At 36.7% G+C, this 21,874-nt stretch overlaps 1 protein-coding gene across 1 annotated transcript; it reads right to left on the bottom strand.

Annotated features, from left to right (window-relative positions):
- Positions 1 to 3,048: 3,048 nt before the first annotated feature.
- On the bottom strand, positions 3,049 to 20,830 carry LOC145690845 (uncharacterized). Its single transcript, XM_081766203.1, has 3 exons — positions 20,569 to 20,830; positions 7,460 to 7,926; positions 3,049 to 5,255 (listed from the first exon to the last, which is right to left on the bottom strand). The coding sequence occupies exons 2-3, from the start codon at positions 7,852 to 7,854 to the stop codon at positions 5,105 to 5,107; spliced, it is 546 nt and encodes a 181-aa protein (XP_081622329.1). The 5' UTR covers positions 7,855 to 7,926; positions 20,569 to 20,830; the 3' UTR covers positions 3,049 to 5,104.
- Positions 20,831 to 21,874: the final 1,044 nt, after the last annotated feature.

Raw genomic sequence — 21,874 nt, 5'->3', positions numbered from 1 at the left:
GCCTGCTTATGTTAATTATTGAACAATTACATTGTATACTTCGTAAAGTCAAAAATTATAAATTTGTATTTACTGTACATACAGTGAGCGCAGAAAGTGTTCGTACACCTATGCTATTGAAACGAGAATGCCTGCGAAAAAGAAACAGAAAATTTAAGAAGTGTAATAACACACACAATATGAATAATGAAAACTAAGCTTTATGAATATATCAATAAAGAACCACAAAAACAAGTTTAATGGTCAGAAAGTAAATAAATTCCGTAGAAAATGTATAGAGTAGACGCAAAAAGTGACCGTACACCTGACGTACGAATACGAAACAAAGATACCACAACTAGGGTTCACTAGTATTCACCTGAATATACACCTCTGTATAGCATGACGAGTAACAGAATGAGTTTAGTTGTGAATAGGAGTGAAAAAACTGCACGGTGGGCTGTCGAAATGGGAAGCAACCGAACAGAAACAAATGAGGAGACAAGAAAAGTAATTATTAAAGTGCATAAGAAGGGTAAGTCTTTGAGAAAGATAGCAAACCTCAGGGGCAGATCCAGAGGGGGGCGATCGGGGCCATCGCCCCCCCCCCCACAAGAGGAAACTTTCTTATTTTATATATAAATAAACCCATCCATAACAAGTTTGGAGCTCTTAAAAGTAGCAGTATTACTGCCGACCGCCCCTTCCCCAGAAGTCCGTCCTGGATCCGCCCCTGTATAGAGTAGCCACAATCGAGTATTTTCCGCTGTATGTTTGGAGTCGTTGTCTTGCTGAACAATAAATTGTTTTCAAGAACCATCTTCTGCGCACTAGTATGGAGATATTCCTTTCATATGTTAATATACACTTTGTGGATCATCACTCCATCGATAAGGTGGAGACGACCCACTCCTGAGGCACTCATACAACCCCAGACGAGCACGGACCCTCCTCCGTGTCTTACTTTAGGGACGAAATTTTGAGGATTCATCTCTGTATTCACCTTGCGCCATACCATACGCCTCCCATTGGACTCGATAAAATTAAATTTACTTTCGTCCGAAAATATAAGCCTGATCCCTTATCTTTATACTCTTTTTCAAACTTTAGTCTCTTTATACGATTTGTCTTGTTCACCCAGAACATTTTCCTGGCTATCCGACCATGATACCCTGCAAATATTCCGCACTGTACTGGCTGATACTTTAACACCGCGTGTTTCCAGATCCGTTGCCAATTGCACAACACTACTTTTTGGAACCTTTTTTCTTTCCCTAATAATGTAACGTTTAACTTGTTCACTCAACACTCTTGGTCTTCCAGTTCTTTTTTTTATTATTATATTTTTTTTATTATTTTTTTTATGGTTTCGCACAGTGATAGAAACATTATACATCGCAATTATTGTTTGTACTGTTGAACGAGGCCTGTCTGCAAGGTTTGCCAGGGGCGGATCCAGGACGGACTTCTGCGGGGGGGGGGGCGGTCGGCGGTAATACTGCTACTTTTAAGAGCTCCAAACTTGTTATGGATGGGTTTATTTATATATAAAATAAGAATTTCCTCTTGTGGGGGGGGGGGGCGATCGCCCCGATCGCCCCCCTCTGGATCCGCCCCTGACTCTATAATACCTTGAAACAGCTTCGCACACCTCCCCAATCCCCAGACATGAACCCCATAGAACATCTATGATCTGTTCTGGAGACAAGAATCAGAATTCACAGCTTGTCTACTAAAGAAGGCCTAAGAAAAGCTATTCAAGAAGAATGGGACATAATCAGTCCCGAAGCGACAGAACTACGAACTACTACAGGTGAAATCAATGCCACGAAGACTACAGACAATCATTAACGTACAGGGTAATCCCACAAAATATTAAATAGCGTAATATACTTTATAAGCATTAATTCAAGCATAAGTGTACGGTGACTTTTTGCGTTTACAAAAAAGGAATTCTCTCTTTTCTTCTGAACAAAACAGTGATTGTGTTTGTTTGGCCTTTCTCTTGTATATAGAAATAAAATGTATGAATGTGTAGTCTTAATTCTGTTTATATATATTTTCCACCTCCCGTTCTCATGCTAGCTGTTTTCAATATAAAGTATGCACGGTGTACGAACACTTTCTGCGCTCACTGTAGGTATGTTGACAATAAGCGAATGTTATTAGAATATTTGTTGAGATTTATTTTCCTTCACTGCCTTTCGCCTGGTTAAAAAGTAGTTTGCAGTGCTTTGGAGCAGCTGCAGGTGGGAACGCGATAATGTTTGAGACATACCGGCGACTTTTTTGTGTGTGAAAATAAGACCTTTCTCATAAAGTAGTAAATAACTGCAGTAGCAATTGTCTACGTAAATGATAAAGACATATCCAACTACAAGAAATTAATACAGTATATATAGCCTATTCATTATTGTGTTTCTCTTTTAACAGCTATTAGCTAAGGATGGATAATTCCAGAATTTTTACTTTCCGGAATCCGGAAAGTAAAATCGGAAAAATTCCGGATCTCGGAAAAATTCCGATTTTTTCTAAATTCCGGATTTTTTCCGAATGTCGGAATTTTTCCGAAATCCGGAATTTTTCCGAATTCCGGATTTTTTCCGAAATCCGGAATTTTTCTGAATTCCGGAATTTTTCCGAAATCCGGATTTTTTCCGAATTCCGGAATTTTTCCGAATTTTTCCGAATTCCGGAATTTTTCTGAATTCCGGAATTTTTCCGAAATCCGGAATTTTTCCGAATTCCGGAATTTTTCCGAATTCCGGAATTTTTCCGAATTCCGGATTTTTTCCGAAATCCGGAATTTTTCTGAATTCCGGAATTTTTCCGAAATCCGGATTTTTTCCGAATTCCGGATTTTTCCGAATTCCGGAATTTTTCCGAATTCCGGAATTTTTCCGAATTCCGGAATTTTTCCGAATTCCGGAATTTTTCTGAATTCCGGAATTTTTCCGAAATCCGGAATTTTTCCGAAATCCGGAATTTTTCCGAATTCCGGAATTTTTCCGAATTCCGGAAAGTAAATTTTCCGATTCCGGAAAACAAAATTTCCGGAATCCGGATTCCGGAAAATTTTGGCCATCCCTAATATATATATATATATATATATTCACCGTATATTTCTACTTTTGAAACTTGGTATGAACTAGAATGAAATAGATTCTCACGTAAACTGCTTAGGTACGGATTCCTGTTGGTAAATACACCCATACTACATTTTTTTAAACTAAAATTGCCACTTATCTCCTTCAGAACTAAACACATTTACTACAGGGTGTTTCAAAACAACATCGACAACGTTTGGGAGATGATTCCTGACACCAAGAAGACAAAAAGGATAGACCAACCTGGGTGCAGAAATCATTAATTTGAAAGTTATAGGCTGCCGAAAACGTGAAAAGAATGAACTTTAAATGACCGTATCTCCAATACTATGGGACCTACCGTAGTCTGATGTACCCTATCCAAAAATTCACGTTTCAGAATCCTAAGGTATTCACGCAAGAATTTTCATAGAGGGAGTTTAGCTACGGGCATATAATTTAAATGAAATCTCTGAGTTTTACGTCCCACGGTTATGCCGGTTAGGCTAAAGGAGACGGTGATGATGAGAAATGAATGAAGTGGTGGAATGAAGAAGTGGGAGGAAACGGAAGAACCCCGAGAAAACCCACGCACACGGTGTTTGTCCACCACAAAGTTCACTTGGCGGGAGCTGGGATCGAACCCGGGACCCCCATATAATTTAAAGTACTCACTAACTAGCGCTATATAAAAAATGCGGAATTTCAGAAACATGGTTATTCAGATAAAATATATATTAGTTCCTAGGTGAAGTGTTGATCCGACTACGGTAGGTCTCATAATATTGGAGCTATCGACCTTTAAAGTTCATTTATTCATGTTTTCGTCAGCCTATAACCCTGAAATGACAGATTTCTGTACCCAGGTTGGTATATATTTTTTGACTTATCTTGGTGTTAAGAATCACTTCTCAAACGTTGTCGGTGTTGTTTTGAAACACCCTGTATATATATATATATAGTGAACACAAAGTCGCTTTCCCCAATATGCATTTCCTTACTTGTTTTGGCAAAAGTGACTTTATGCCAACCCCGTATACATAGATATTTCAAATAGAAAATTCTATAATCACTTACCACAACATGAAAAAAAAAATCACTAAAAATCTCAAAAGTAAAAAATTAAATATTTTCTCCATAAAGGTTTCTACTGTTTTTGAATTTGTACAATATCACTTATAAAGCATTTTCGTTAATATAATTCTTTCCTATTCTTTTATTTTTTGTGCACGTGTGTAAAAAATATAATTGGTTTTCGTACTTCCAACACATGAAAACAAAACCTTGATACTCCTATAATAATTACGTATAGTAATTCATATCACAGCTACTATGTACTTAAGTTTTCCGAAACTACTCTTTAGGTCAAGTATTATAAAAGCTCATCTTTTTTTTTTCTTTCTTTCTTTTTTTTTTTTTTTTTTTTTGAAACTACACATTTTTGTTGTAGGCCGTATAGTGTAGATTAAAAATATATCTACGAATAAGGAAATTAGAAAGATGGAATTCGACAAACCGTAACGCATCGAACTCAAAAAGCTTCGGATTTATATAAATTTCAAAGAAAGCAAAATATCATTTGCTATTTCCTGATTAATAGAGCAAAACATGAAGAACTAAAGACATCTTTCTCGTCTCCATAATGAAGAAATTTTGTCTAATGTTTCGTCTCTATTCCGCAACAGCCACAATGAATTATTAACAATTGACAAAGCAACATTTCCATCGTAACAACTTTGACGTGTTTCTTTTCTTTTATTCTGTGTATTCTTCTGGTAACAATATGTTGTTTAGAAAAATAAACAATTTAAGTATATTTTACGTGAATAATAAACAATTATTAATAGCTCTGTTTCTTCATTTAGTATACTGCCTTATTAAAATAATCACAGAAACATGTTTGATTAAACACAGTTCATCAGAAATTTTACTCTTACAGAATGAACAGAAATAAGGTTTTGCACTAACACTGCTAAACGTGTCGTTATCATTACTTCTTTCTTCTGTGAGCGTGTCATAAGCACAAGTATGTTTGTATTCTAGGCATTTATTTCTCGTTTTTGTCTCTTATCTCTTGCAGAGCGGGAACAATCGAAGCTAGCAGAAGCAGGAACATCTAAATATTGATAAGACATCACATTTCCTGAATTATTCTTGGTTAGTTCGTAAGCAGTCTTCTCGCTCTCTTTCCTATTCAAAACAAAAAAGGAAATTAGACATCCTAATAACTATATATAAAACTGCATGAACTGACAAAGTAAATGGGTACTTCCGGTTTACGTGGAAAGTTGAAATTTGGCATGATTGTAACTTCAGGACTAACCAATAGAGAAATTGCCAAAATCAATATTTTTACTTTTTAAGAGGTCTAAAAGGGGGGAATGAAGAAATTCTCCATGGTATTTGAATTGCTGTTTTCTTTTTTTTACCTATAACCTCATATTTTAGGTACTTGGAATTACAACATAAACTTGAAATTCATATGTTGTACGTTTTCGCTACCGCTATGCAAGTAAATCACCAAAAATAAAAATTTCCAACTTTAGAGTTGTCTTATGGGGAACTAAGAAATCTTCCGCGTGTTATTTATATGGGACATCTATACATAAAAATGTTTAGGCACTTCCGGCTTGATTAAAATGATGAAATTTAGCATGATTGTTGCCTTCCCGAACTAGCCCACAGGAAAATTTCCAAACTGAATATTTTTAGTTTTTAAGGGGTCTCAAAGGGGATGAAAAAATTCACATGTAATTGAAACGAACATTTTCTTGGGATGCAAAATCTTATCTTTTAGATAGTCGAAATAGTAAAAGAAACTTGAAATTCCGTAGAATTGTGGGTTTGGGAGGTACAAGGCCGTAGGCCAAGCAAATGCTGGGGTTTGGGGCAGAGCCCTCAGCTAGCCGAAAGCTGGTTTTAAGTATAAAACACTAACGTAACCTAGTTCTTCAATCACATGCTGTGAAAAATTGCCATAAAATATTTACAACTGTGTGACACAATCAAATTTCTATGTAATTTATTATGAATAAAATAATTAGTTTGGGATCATGTGGAGATACAGAGATGAAATATCTTAAGCGCTAAGAACTCAAACTCACGAGGGAAGCATATCTATCCCATATGCATACTTATATACAGAATCATTTATTTAGAAGTTTCACCGCTAATACATTGGTAATGAAAGATACAATCGATGCGCTGTTTGCACAGACGTCATGTGTATAAAAGGATTGATACTTGTATCCCACAAAGCAAAAACAAACGAAAAAGTGACGACTGAGATTTTGTAAAAAAAAAAAAAAAAAAAAAAAAAAAAAAAAAAAAAAAATATTTATTTTAGTGAAACATCATCTCGAAAGTACATCAATGGTTTAAAGCATGCATGTAGTCCAAATACATCAAGATATATCGTCGAAAGAAACTAAACACGATCCTGCTAATGCCTCATTCAGCAGTACAAATACAAATCAGACACGATGGACCAAATAATTTGTCCATGCTTAAGTTTTAGATAGGGTGTGTTTCGCGTACCATATAAATATTCTCGTCACTTGTTGTAGGAGATTAGCCGAGACATGCTGGATTTCCTCCATATGGTATTTTCAAATACTGAATAACGCACATGAACAACATTTTGTGGTTGGGATCGGAAGCATATACATCTCTCGTGATCTTGACGTAATACGCACTCAATTGTTGAAAATGTTGTATCTGACATACTCACCGAAGTCATATAAAAAGTATATTGTCCTAGATATCATAAAATGCGTTCCTGTAATTAAAATGTACTGCCTACATATTTATGTGTTAATTTCAACTAACAGGTGTTGTGTTTATAACTGATTTGGAAACCATAAAGAAATTTGCTCTGCGAAAGTTTAGAAAAATTCATCTAAATTATTGGTACCTTTAGTCTAATATACAATGTTAATATACTGTATTTCTTTTACAGTATATTACTAGAATAAAATAATTCTGAAATAGGTTAAAAAAGCCAAATTATGTAGTACTAAATGGTTAAAGTACTAAGTACAAATAAAAGAAAATTATGTCATAAAGATAATCGGTGACACTTCATCAGACTGGAGGAAGAAGAAATACAAGAGTAGCGGCAACGGATGAAAATAAGGTCTGGAGCTACACAGGAATCCAGCCGAAGCCGTGACGTGGTATCACGTCTCCTCGAGTTACTGGTCTTTAAAAATTTGTTTCCCTATTTATTTCCCTTGATCTGATAAAGGATCAGCGAAAGCTTTAACAATATAATTTTCTTTCACGTGAGATGTTGTAATAGTTTATTATTTTATTTCTAGTAAACTGTTTTATATGTCAAGAGAAATTTTAAGAATTAACTGAGTGCAATTTGTAGTATCTAAAAACGTACACACCTTTCTTGATCTAGTCGATGCTTCTTACTGAGCCCAGCAAATTTATTCCAGGGATTTCTTAAACTTTTTCCTAAATTAGTTTCAGCTACACTTTGGAAAGTACGGTCTGTTTCAAACAAATCTGTGCGTACACGTATTCTGCCGGGTACCGTTAATGGCTTCAAACTTTTTCCACTGTGTTTGTTGTTAATCTCATGCAGGCTGTCTGCTGATATTCGACCCGTATATTCCAATGTACATGATGAAACTTTAGTATGAACTAAATCACTTGAAATCTCATTGCTGCTTATAAATGGTTTTTCTTTGCTACCAAGAACCTCAAGTCGATCACAGTATTCTTTACGGTCATCATTCGAATCGGAGTCAACACTAAACACCTCAACAATTCCTGACATTGTGACTGTTCTTCAATAATGCTATGTTCCTTCTTGAAGAAAGTAAATCTGGGAACAGCATATATGAAAACCCTGGAAAGGAGAGAAATAAATGTAAAATACTTTATAACAACTAAAACCATAGCCTTGGCTATATTAAAAGCTGAAATGGTGATATGGGCAGCACGAATTAACGGGTTGATGTGAAAAGTAATATATGAATAGTTTATAGGATGACTTTCTTATCTATATACTTCTTATGAAATTATCACACGAGTCCCGTATAGAGTTTTGTAGACAAAAGCAAAACAGAATAAGGCATAATGAATAGTTAAATAAAAATTATGAAACAACGGGAAAAGAAACTGTGTACTTCGTTCTAAAGAGATCAAAATACGGCAGTGAGGGTCATGAAGATTTTTATCACTCGTTACCCACTTAATGTGAGCCATTAGCGTGATGTAATCCTTTCCAGGCTATAGAGTGAGGGAGTTAAGCTAGGTTTGTTTTCGTTGAACAAACAATATGCCTCAGTTGTATAATGATCATTTTATTTTCGACAAGTCTCCAGGTTGGTTTCAGCTTCATAAGTGAAATATTCTTTTCATATGAACTAGAGTAGCTACTACGAGGTGCTACCCAAAATATTCGAGAATGTCCTTGTAAAAGTCAGAAAACTATACTTACATCCTAACGTCCTCCGTCACGTTCAAAGTAGTGCCCTCCGGCATGTATGCAACGAACCCAACGTTATTTCCACTTTTGGAAGCACTCCTGGAAGTCTGCAGGATGAAGGGTGTTCAGGATCCGTTCCGATTCCACTTGGATATCTTCAATGGAGCAAAAACGCCGCCGTTTCAATGTGAGTTTCATCTTCGGAGCAGTTGCACGGGGCTAGGTTAGGAGAGTAGAAAGGGTGGGGGGCCATTTCCATGTTGTTCTTGGTCAGGAATTCTATCACAAGGAGACTTCAATGGAGTAAAAACGTCGCCGTTTCAATGTGAGTTTCATCTTCTAGAACAGGTAGATGTTGCACGGGGCTAGATTAGGAGAGTAGAAAGGGTGGGGGACCGTTGCCATCTTGTTCTTGGCCAGGAATTCTATCACAAGGAGAGAGGTGTGTGTGGGCGCTTTGTCATTATGCAGCAACCTGTCTTTCGTTTAACACAGCTCTGTCTGTTTACGCCAAACATCCCCTTTGAGTGTCTTTGGTTGGCATTCTGACCAGATGGAACAAATTTCTTATGCACAATTCCTCGAATGTTGAAACAAAAAATGATCAGCATCGACTTGATGTTGCTGCAAACTTGTCAACCTATTTTACACCATGGAAAGGATGGCATCTTCCATTGTGGTGATTGCTGCTTCGTTTCCGGATCATAACCATAGACTCCAGATACATTACCTGTCACAACTTTGGATAAGAAGTTTGGACAGTCTCGAACTCTTTGATGTAGCTCAGTGCACGTCTGAATCCCGAGGTTTTTGTCGTCGATGCTGAGAAAGCGAGGGACAAACTTCGCTGCAATTCGTCTTATGATCAGTTTATCGGTAGAATTCGTTGAGATGTAACGTACAACAGTCGAAGTCTGTTACAAACATCGTGCCTTCTGTCTTTGCGAATCACATCACACACTTTCATGATCATTTCCAGTATTACGCATGTTGACGGTCGACGAGAATGTTTGTGGCTTTCTTTGAAACGCTTGAACCACTCAAATGTTCTTGATTAACTCAGTGCACTCTGACCAAATGCCTTTTTCAACATGCGGTGGTTTTGGCTGCAGTTTTCTTCAACTTGATGCAAATCCGTTGCTCCTTAACGTTAGCCATTCGACAAATCGCAGAAGCACTGAAACACTTCATGACACGCACAACTACAACTCACAACTGAATGCGCCAAAGATGACGCAACTTTATAGTGCAGTAGCTATTACATGTACCTCGAGACATCTAGCGGTGGAATGTCGTACTGCTACTGGTTTGCTCAGTAAAAAAAAAAAAAAAAAAATCGGATGTTTTGGGTAGCACCTCGTATTATGGCAATTTACACTTGTTTCTGTATTAGGCTCACCAGAACTTCTTTTCCAAATATCACTTCTCAAACTAACAATTTGTATTTTCTAATTTCACGTTTGTTGCGTTCTGTTGAAATATGCTTTATCGCTACTGTAATAATCAGAATGATTCGGTTTTTTTTTTTTTTTTTTTAACTTTGTCTTGGAGTCGAGTTTACAACAAATAACAATAATAAAAAAGAATTTAAATGCTTCTACATCTAGTGCACATACCTCTCAGCTTGAGATGTATTTAAAAGTAACTGATATAGTTAAATGTCCACCGGAAAACCTGATTATAATGTATAAAGCCTTATACAAATCAAAATTCTTATCAACAAGGACATCACATTAAAGCCAATTTCACACTGCTCTTTTAGCATCTAGGGCTTGAAACGTTCTCCGATATATATGCACTTTTGCTTTTTACATATCTTCGTCAAATCAATATAATCAATAGAAGCAGGAATAATAGCAAAGAGCTCTCCAGCTGAACTTGCATTAACTTCGTTTTCTGGTCACACCCGTGTATATGAGATGGAAACCAGTAAAGCATGAAAAAATAGTCTGGCGCAAAATTGTGGAAACAACCGAATTAAATCTGAATGGTATATAATGCAGCAAAATCACTGTCGTGTATTTGTAATGATTAGGAGAAAATCTTATTGGAAATATAACGATGACAGACGGTATCTTGAAGATTTTAATAAAAACCACACATTGTACACCTTATTGTCATAGAATATTTTCTCAGGAGATGAAAACAGTATGAATATTTTTGCTCCAATATCTTTTGTAAACCTGAAAAAATATCCAATAGTTACTGAAAAACTTTGTTCCTTAATTTTTAAATTTATTTTGTCGTTTGTTTTCTGAATCGACTTGATTTTCTTTTAATGTGTGTATTTAAATGTAAGATAATTAAAAAGAATGATTGTTGTTCAATTTTTTTGTTTCTGAGAAAGTACACTACATAATTGTTCATAGTGTAACTAGTAAAGAGATATCGTATTCTAGTGGTTAAATTGTGGTCCCGGGTTAGATTTAAGGCTGGTATTTACCAATATTCGTCGTCAGTCAAACTTGGGAGTCTCGTGGATAAAAGAAGTAACGGCAATTAGGTCTCGAAATTTCCTGATACTCCTCTTAAAAACAAAATATGCTGACCACGTGTTAGTTGCTAGCCTGGAAGTAGTTCAGTTGCTCGCTGACAGAAGGCGTTGGAGCGACTAAGGCCAACAAAAGGGCTGTTCTATCAAGTTGTTTCGTTTTGTTTTAGTATAACTACTACCGGAATGAATGTACTAATATTCTATCAGATTAATTTTGTGATTCATTGTGGTCGCATGACATTTACTTACTTGCTTGCATTCTCTTTTAACACACAAAAATTATTTTAATTCACAACATATCCTGTTTATTATTTTGTTTCGCATGTTCTTCAAGTGACTTTATGTCTACCCGCTCAAAAGGAATGAATACAGAAATATGGTGAAATTTAGCGTTCTGTAACAACATGATAGATTAAGTGACGTCAAATCTCTAATATACAAGGCTGATTCAAATGAAAACCTTAAAACTGCTGTAGATATTAAAATAATTAAGAAAAACATACCTATCATTTTTCAACTTAAGACTTCCTGACGTTCAACGCAAGTATTCCAAGACTTCGGAAGTGTATGGATACCACAATTAAAAGTATTTTCGTCATGAGTGTAGCCACAAGTGCACCGCGGTTTTCACCTCTTCATCACTTCCGAAATGTTTGAATCTCAACGATTGTTTGAGTGGTCTGAACACATGAAAGTCACTAGGGGCAAGGTATGTTGAATTAAGTGGGTATGTGAGACATATCGAATGGGCAGTATGCGGTCGAGCGTTGTCATGCTGTAACAATATACCTTAAGAAAGAAACCCTTGTCATTTACTCCGAACTGCCGGGCCAAATTGGTTTGTGAGCAAATATGAATAAGAACTACAGGTTACTGTTGTCCCATTCTCCATGCAATGTTCCAAAATGACCCCTTTGCATCTTAGAAGAGAGGGAGGACAACTCTTCCCGTTCATGGTTGAGTGTGGAGTTGTTTGGGTAATGAGCAACGGCGCCATTCCTTGCTTGATCTTCTGTTTCTGGTTGGTAGTAGTGAACCCAGGTCTCATCACCTGTAACGATTTTTCCTAGAAATGAATCGTCTTCGACGTGGAAACGACGCAACAGTTTTCACAGGCATAGACGCGACGGTCGTTCAATTCAGCTGCCAAGTGACGTGGCATCCATCTTGCAGACACTTTACTCAACTGGAGAAGTTATAGACAATATTGTGCACTACACCAACATTAATGTTCAAAATGGTGGCTATGTGCTTCAGAGTAATACGCCTCTTATCCTTTATAAGCTCTTCCATTAAAGCATTGCTTTCGTCTGTCGCTTCGCGCTAAGCCTGACCAGGTCGTGGGGCATTCTCCACAGACGTTACGCAGTTTTTAAACTTTCTGCACCACTCATATACTTGCTGCAGGGACAAACACGAATCCCCGTATTCTGCTGTCAACTTGCGATGAAGTTAAATAGGTTTGAAACCTCACTACTCAAAAAACTTATAACAGATCGCTGCTCCAATGCGTTGCAAGTTACTAGTCGAGCGGTCATCTTCGCACTAATGCTGTTGCCGTCTCCTGTACTGTAGATCACTGCCACCTGTCGGTCATTTTGTGAGACTCAAGGAACACTACTGCCAAATATACTTTAATCAGATGTATGCTGCCTGCATAAGTAAGTTTCTCACACATTATTCATTCTTCATCACGGACAGATAGTCGTTATCGTTTAATTTTCCAACTTACAACCGCACTTCTAAACTTGTACAGATTTGTTTAACAGAAAATTTTTCGCCATTTAAAAGTAACGTGAAAAAGGTTATCACAAAGATGGGTGCACGTTAAGTTTAAGGACACCACATTTCACAACTTGCATACAATAGTAAATGTGTGAGGCAAGAACTTCATTTCGGAAGGGCCATTAATGCCATCAGTTTGAGAAACACATGGTTTTTGTAAATTACATACTAATATAAAAAACATGTAACTCTAATAATAAAGTCGGTCCACAATGTTACCCCTCGGAAAAATCTGAAATAACATTACTGACGTGAAATACAGTATAAAAAATAAATAAGAAATACGGTATACAGTATAAAACAATAAAATAGAAAAAAAAAATAAAAAACACAGTTCAATATATATCCAAATTCATAAAAAAATAGTTAGGATGTTTCAAAGATGATGGTTCACTGCAATATACATGGTTGCAGAGCTGTTATATTACTATACGTGGGATGTGAATGGTGGTAAAGGTGAAAAAGAACGACTAGATTATCCGAATACGACAGCTAGAGCGACTTGATAACCATGCGTGTTAAAGTTTCACGCTTGTGATCTAGGATTCAAGCATTCAAATCCTCTCGATTGCAACATTTTAAAATTTACTTTAATCATCTATACCAATTGCTGCGTCCTCTCGGCTTCTGCTCGGGTACAATGTTAGGGTGGACTCCTTGGTGGTGGTGGTGGTGTGTGTGTGTGTGTGTATGTGTGAAAGATTCTAACTTTTCTGTCTCACGGTGCCTTTGCAGCATGCCTGCCTATACTCTTTGATAGGAAGGGGGCGAACGATTCTTCGACTCCCTGGATGACCTATGTATAATAGAACGCTCGCCATTTAAAACGGGAGCTGTTCGCTCCGGTATTTCTTTCCTTTCCTCCTTTTTCTTTAAAAAAAAACACCTCGGTTAAAAACACACCTCGGAAATAGGTTAGTCGGGTCTCGGATATCTGGAGCGTTACTGCGCTTTAGATAATACATATTCGATAATACACAATAGGAAATTATGACTCTGGAACACAGTAATGTATAGGAGAAGGTTATGTTGGTGGTAGTTATATATGCATACCATCCGTCTAACAACCGATAATGTTTAATAAAGAGTGATATGAAACATAGCACACACTTTAAATAGCACATGTAACAATTTTAAGGTCAGTTGAGTTGATTCTGAGGTCAACGTCCCTTTCAGCAGCGAGGCTATATAAGACGTCGACTTACTGATTAACATGGAAATTGAACCACATGAGCTCCCGCCGGGAAACGAACTCGGGTTCTCCCACGCCAAAAGTGCGTACGCTAACCGCTTAGCCAAGGAACTCCGTAACAATTTCGAGCGAACAAATAAGCAGCAAAGTAGTGGATCGCACACATACACCAGATGTTTGCTGCGGTGTAGCTAAAACTACCTTAGATCAATGAATTTCTAGCTGTATCTGGTTGACGACCCCAGCTCATTAAGGCGTCTATCTACCTTATATACACATGCTCGATATATGTTCGGCCCGGGGACCTAACATACAGTGTTAAAGACGTATACCAAGCAAAATATAGTGGATCGTTCTCTGGATACACAGAGCGCCTAAATTCATTGCAAAAGGATCCAGTGAAATGCCCAGGATATGAAAAGGACAGTATTGACTAGGTCCGAACAGTACGACGCACTAGTAAATCTTCCCTAAATTAAGATCAGAATTGAGCGGGAGATATAGGTTACTGAATACACATACCCGAATTCAAGGTTCTATGTGGCAACTGCAAACCCAAACTGGATCTTCCTGCTTCCACGTACATATGCGGAACAGCTACACGGACCTTCTTCTGACCGAGTCAAGTACCACCTCACTGAACACCATCGCATCAGTGTACTCTCTTTCGATAATACCGAAGAAATTCACGGCAATAAGCAGATGTCATATGCAAAGATGAAAATAGGAATGTACACATGATTCCGACACTTGACCGTTTAGTGTACATGATTACGTGGCAGACCATGGTAGCAATGATTGAGCTGACGTCACCTAGAAAAGTCCGAATTATCTTGATGTTTGCCAAGGCGATCTCTGGTGCGGGCATAAGGAGGAGACGACTGTTGAAGTCTTCCTCCCTTTGTGTTCAACACAGATATAACACTGACAAAGCTCCCATGCGAGTCGCAGCTACATGGTACGATAAATCGATCTTTTACAGGGTCACTATAAGGATACGTACTGTCATTTATACTTGCACAACAGGCATTTTCTACAATGAAAACACCAACCGTACAGAACGGAATCGCACACAGAACTATATTCGTTGTCTTGACTAATGAAACTATAGTCACTTAATATCATGACAATGTCAAACGAATCTACGATACCCGGTGTGCCATGATCTTCAATCCAAGATTGGGGTTCATTGGATCAATAGTAGTGTTCAACTCTGGTGAGAGGCCAAGTGAATTAGTAATTGTGATCATTTCCCTACGTATTCTTGTGTTCTTCCGTTTCTTCCTCCATTCTCATTTCATCAGTTCTTCCGCAATCATTTGCTATCATGAATCATCTGCCTTTTTAGGCTAAACGGCATAACTATTCGACGTTAAACACGAAATTTTATTTCAAACCAAAATCAGTATAACAACTACAAGTTTATAATTCTTTTAATTGCACTGAAACTGCACGATGTGAAAGTAGTGCTTTTAAACTCTTAAATGTGTTTACGTAATATATAAGTATATAGGGCATATCAAAAGTCCCCTAACATAGACTCTGTTATTATCAGAGCTACAACAAAATAGATGGGGGGAAACAGTGTCAAAATATGATAATTTCAATCTAAAGTGGAGGAATTTTTAAAATCGCACGAGCTTTTTCGGGTGCACACTCTTTATACGCTTAATGTGAAATGAAAATGGAACGTTGCGATTTACTTCCAAGGACGTGCCACTTACCACAACGTAAAAGAATGAAGTTACTGTTTGAAATGGGGACTGGGCATTGACATGTTAGCGTACAACACAGTAACTTCATTCACTTACGTCGTGGGTCCAGGTAAATGGTAACTTCGCATTTTCATTTAACATTGGGCGCATAAAGAGTACACAGACCAAACCGCTCGTCTGATTAAAAAGAAGAAAAAAAACCTTCACTTTAAATTGGAAACATCATATTTAAAGACGGTTTCTCCACTTATACTTTGGTGTTACTGATAATAACAGAATTATTCTATGTCAAGGGATTTTTGAGACGCCCTGTATATTAGGCTCTGGTTTTAATGCCTTACGAACTCTTGTTCTATTAGCATTTTTTGAAAGATAGCCCTGCACTTAAAGTTGAATGTGTCCACTATTTGACAGACTACGAATTAACTTAACTCTTACTGAAACCTATGCAAATTGAAAGTCGTACACCTTTATTTTTGTAAGCAATAACCAAGACTTTAGATAGATCCCGTCTCATTGCTTTCAGGAATCTCTCGCTTGAATCACACTGCTACTATTTGTTCCGACCATAAAACTCCTTAGGTAAGTAAAGACAACAAGTATCTATGAAGAAGCACATTCACTACAAATAAAAAGTTGATAGTAGAATAGAAGCTTTCAACAAATTCAATAATAAAAAGTTATAACTGTCTAAGATTGTCCCAACAACATCAACTATATTAAATACAAGCGCAAAGCTATCAATAAGATGCGACTGTTTATGACTTTCCGTATCAAGTTAATGAAAAAAAGAAAGAAATACTATAGCAAAATGTGTCCTTGCCCTCTTAAACGGACACAATGTTATGCCACCCTTTTCACAAAAGAACGAATAATAATACAAGTTGCATTTTCGAAGAATTAGTTCTAGGAATGCGTATAAATGCCACCTAGACGACTGAAGGCAGGGTTGGCAAAAACCATGGTTTTTACTAAAAAAAACCAAAAAACCCGTTTTTTTTGTTTAAACCAGGTTTTTTTGGTTTAAACCAGGTTTTTATGGTTTAAATAATTTGCTCTACATATTCATATCATATATGGACAGAAATAAGTTTGTTTCGCCTTGATGTTATTATGCAACAACCGGGTTATGCTGGAAGGGGCCACATAATCTTAAAGCGGAATAAAAACCGCTTCTCGAGTTACATCCGAGAGAAATTGTCCTCCATTTGAACTCGGAACCAGGACTAATTGGCCACAAATGCTATACGTCTGCCGACTCACTCACGAAGGAATCCTGATAAAAACATACGTTGTACTAATCTTTACATGCTTCTTAATATAACTGTCAAGAGTCATTTGAGAAGGACAAAAAGATAAACAGTTGCACAAGTGAAACCATTACACAGAATTACATATGAACAATTTCAAAGTGCTACGGAGTACAGAAGAACTAATTTAGTTCAAGTTAGTTAACAACGACTTTTATTGGTCTTAATTAAAGAAATACACCGACTTAATCTGCATATCAATAAGAAAAGTGAATAAAGATACGAATTATTTGAGTCCACTTTGGCTCAGACTCATTTATACATAAATAAGTACCAAAGATACTTATTTCACTAAATTCCTCTAGTGGGGTCTGTATGAACCCCCCCCCCCCACACACACACAAAGTACGGCATTTCGATGTATTTTATCAATAGTAAACATTGAAACAAAACAATATTTAGAATTTTTCTTCGATTGCAATTACATGACAATAATAACAAGTACAAAAAATCACAAAATAAACATTTATAAACTTATAAAAAAAAAAGTTGCTTTCGTAGTATAATCTTTTTGAGTAATGAATGGGGAATTTAGGTCTGAATATAATACGAATATACGGGAGTGAAACGTCATAACCCACAAATGTGTTCATCAAGATTTTACAAACACTTACACTTTTACGAACATTTTTTTTTTTTGTTTTTTGGTTTAAACCAGTTGGTTTTTTTGAAAAAAAACAGCTGGTTTAAACCACCTTGGTTTAAACCAGCCAACCCTGACTGAAGGAATAAAAGATTTTGAAACATTACAACCCGGCTTAAAAAGGCAGTGAGCTTATACTCATTACCTTTTATTGACATGCCCGTAACGATGTTGGTCAAGTTTAGGCACACTACATTTTGCAACTTTTACAAATAAAATTCAACAAACCAGGCTACGTGGAAAGATATAGGGCAGCAGTATTAGGAAGTATGTTGTTCCGTTAAATTTCATGTTTACGAGTGTAAGTATACTAGTGTCAAATTATCACAAATGCTATACGATGGTTGAAAAAAAGTGTGTGCACATGGAAGAAGATTGTATTAGGTACTATTTTCCGTATTTCCCTAGGTATACAAACGCCGTATTTTATGTTCAAAACTGGCGTTTCTAGGTGAAACTATTAATGATGGCATAGAAACTAACACTGCGGAAACTTACTCCTTTCACCACCCTCTCTCAACGTCATTGACGCGCCTGCTTTCTTTGGATACATCACGCGATGCTGTGCCAGCCCATCAACTTTGTCCAATCCTGACTCGGTTATATTGTATTCTTGCTATTTAGTGGCCACCTAGAAGACTTTAATCGTAATGACAAATGTTTGAACTCAATTTATACGTAAACCGTAAATGATTAATAATTTTCCAACAATTACTTTTAGTGGCCCACTTGAACTTTATCTAGGCTAAGTCAGATATTGTATTACGACCAATTGCAAATCTTGGTGAGATCAATAAGAAGGAAATTAATGAAAGCATTATAAATTTTCAACAATAATTTGGGTAATGCCTAAAGATGACCTGCACGCACGTAACGATATCGAGGTTACCAATAATGACTATAACGTTCCTTTCTCCAATAAAATGTTTCACGACTTGAAGCCACTCATAGTGGCGAGTTAACATAGATTAATGCATGGTTCGTGCTTTTTGCATGAATATCCATTCACAAAAAATTTATATTTTCAGAACAAACGCGGGAAGTGTGAAAGCTGCAGTGAGAACCAATCAAAATTGATGGATTTAGAACGAAGTCACTCGGGCTAGCTTAGTTCACAGCAAATAAATGAAATATATTTGGACACTACATTTTAAGATTAATATGTCTAAATGTAGAATGGATAACTACAGCAGGGTAGATTAGCTAAGGTTAGTTTCCGTCCATATATTTCACGCTTTTCTATTCGACACTTAACCACACTTTAATTTGTGCCAATTGCTCCTCGAGGTCGATTGCATGATGCTGACAATTACATTAATTAAACTATCTGGTTCTTCTTACTTTACTTTAAAATGTTATACCTGGATGTCAGATTGTTACGTGCAGATAACGTTTAGGCACACTACTCGAAATAATTCTTAGAAAATTATAATTCTTTGACTAATTCCCTTCTGCAAAAACTCTGCGGAGAGCGACATGACATTAGTCCTTTTAGCATAGATAAATCCATGAGAGCCATCAGATGTAATTGCTGAAAAATTACATTTTTTTTCACGATTTGTGTATAAATAGACCGGGTAAACTTTACAACATACGCTCCAGCTGCGCATCAACATCCTGTGATCGTGACCGCTTTAACAGGGTATAGTACAGTTAATTTGATTCTGAGTTTAACGCCCCTTTTAGCAGCTATATGAGACGGAACCTATTGAAGCACATCAGCTCTCCATTGGAATCGAACCGGGATCTCCCACGCCAAAGGCGCGTACGCTAATTGCTTAGCTACGAAGGAGCTTTTGTTATACTAGAATAGGGTAGGGCGGAGTAGGGTTAGCTTAGGTTTCGGGAAGTTTGGACCCATTTTGTTAAAATTAATAATTATAATTTCTCGTTTCTGCGTAAGGATACCAATTGGAGCGGGTGTTGTAAAACTGACCCAATATAGCCTGCGGATATATTGCGTAGAAACTACAACGCATAAAACAAAACTAACATGTACTAAGTTCCCACTAAAAGCAATCATGCTATCAAACCGAGTAAAGGCAGGGCGAAGCTAATGTGCCTGTGCAGATGCTGGGATATCCATCCGGAGGGAGCAGGTGCGTGAACGACGGTCGGTATAGGCATAATAAAATAATAATAATAATAATAATAATACATTTTACTGCGAAAGATCTGAGAACATCAGATGCATTACAATCGTCAGAAATAGAAAGAAGTTCAAAATTTTAAAGTTACATATATAACATACCATAATATAATAAAGATCACTGTATAACTTAAGGTAGTGAAAACACGTGAGTTTTTGCAATCATACGAATTCCAATAGCAATTGTAACGATTTTACAATAGTAACACTACACTCCTAAACATAAAATACAGCTTTTTTTCACTTGCAGAAACTCAGCGACGCCTCAAAACAGTATCTAATACAATAATTTTTCTAGCTTTCAAGCTTCTTGAACAAAGGTCCCCTTTCTATTTAGCTGTTTTACAGACAGAAAACAAGGTGTCCTGCGTGGCTCTAACACACCATCACTTGCTAACGCTCGCTCAGCAATACTATGCGGATTAAATACTAAACTATACTAACCTAATGTGGGGACCTATGTTTAAGAACCTTCCCATATACACTCATTAATTTTAACTGTCGTGAAGCACTTGCGATAATTTCAGACTAACATCCCTACAGTTGTGAATCTAAAATACAGCTGTATTACTTAGTATTTAGTTCTTCCGCTTACAGAAGTTTGTATCTAATAAACATGTTTTTTTTTTTTTTTTTTTTTTTTTGCAGGGTATTGAGTTTTACCTGCAAATTTTGCAAAATGTGATGTGCCTAAACTTGACCAGAACCCTTAAGGTGTACCGGCATCTTAACTGTTACTATTCTGGATTTGTTAGAAAATGATCGATGCTACCTGATCCTTGCTTCACTGCTCTTCTCCCAGAATGTATTTCTTGTTGTGAATTTAGAACACCAAACAAAGTAAACTACTATAGCCTAGTACGAAAACTTTAAAATAGTGAAAAATATCAGTGTTGCCATCTGACGAAACGAGTCTGGCAACACTACAATGATCACATGACTAAAAAATAGTATGATTGATCAAAACCATAGCCATCTTTAGGAAGGCCCCGGCCTTCGGTGTGGCAACGCTGTTCCTCACACCACTCGACATCCATCGCGAGCAATACGGGGACAAATCTTTTTCTGCAGGTTGTTTTCTTTCTTTTTTTTCACTTCCTTTTGTCAAATTTTTGTGATTGTTTTGTCCAATAAACAAATGGAATATTTTTGTTGAATGTAATAAGCAAGAGACTAATACAGCGAAGACTACCTAAGTTCAGTGTGCGAATTAGATAATCTATATTGGGGGGGATAAAATTAGGCCAAAGGACATAGTCTGAAGGTTCAAATTTCAAAATGAGACAATAAATGCCTTACGCCCCATATGACCCGTATGTATTATAATATTTTCCTGAGACATCCTTATCTATACTATGATAATTGTTCGTACATCATTCCCTTCAGAATAGAACATACTTTTAAACGGTACCACTCACATGTCTCCATTATGTACCTGAGGTGGGAAAATCATGAAAAAATCGATTATTTGTTAAAAAAATATTCCTTCTTTGTATTTTTTGCCCCTCTGTACCCCCCTATGTTAACGCAGAGATCTGAAACAAATCTGAACTAAGGGGAGTACTAAATGTGTGTGTAAAATTTAAATCTTCTACGTAGGTGCAAAAGTAAGCCCGCCAAAAATAATATTTCTACAATAATCCAGATTCCCGTATAAAAAAGGATCTCAGGTAAAAATTCCCTGAGACATCCCTATTTATATTAAGATCATGGTTCGTACATCATTCTTTTTAGAAGAGAACAACCTTCCAAACGGTACTATTCACATGTCTCCATCATGTATCTGAGGAGGGAAAAATCGCGAAAAAAGGAATTCATTAATATATATATATATATCTTTTTGCCCCTCTGGACCCCACTGTTTTATCACAGAAATCTGAAAATAATCTGGAGAATATTAAGGGGTGCACTGAATGTGTGTGCAAAATGTCAATCTTCTAAGTGCAAAAGTAAACCCTGCAAAAAGTAATAAAAAAGTCATATTTTTTAAGTATGACGTCATCACACTACGTCTCGACGCAGAAAGGCATGAAAGCATATGTAACATGTTCTACAATGCCTCCAGGCTTGAGAAAAAA

Source organism: Thermobia domestica, chromosome 7, assembly GCF_964235325.1.
Source record: "Thermobia domestica chromosome 7, izTheDome1.hap1.1, whole genome shotgun sequence".
In the NCBI taxonomy this organism is placed as follows: domain Eukaryota; kingdom Metazoa; phylum Arthropoda; class Insecta; order Zygentoma; family Lepismatidae; genus Thermobia; species Thermobia domestica.
This window is presented reverse-complemented; position numbering and strand designations above follow the sequence as displayed.

Bases quoted from the DNA above. Each gene is read 5' to 3' on its own strand.
- LOC145690845 (XM_081766203.1), bottom strand. From the start codon at position 7,854: ATGTCAGGAATTGTTGAGGTGTTTAGTGTTGACTCCGATTCGAATGAT. The intron at 5,256-7,459 runs GTGTGTACGTTT...TGTTTTGAATAG, and splicing joins CATCGACTAGATCAAGAAAG to GAAAGAGAGCGAGAAGACTG.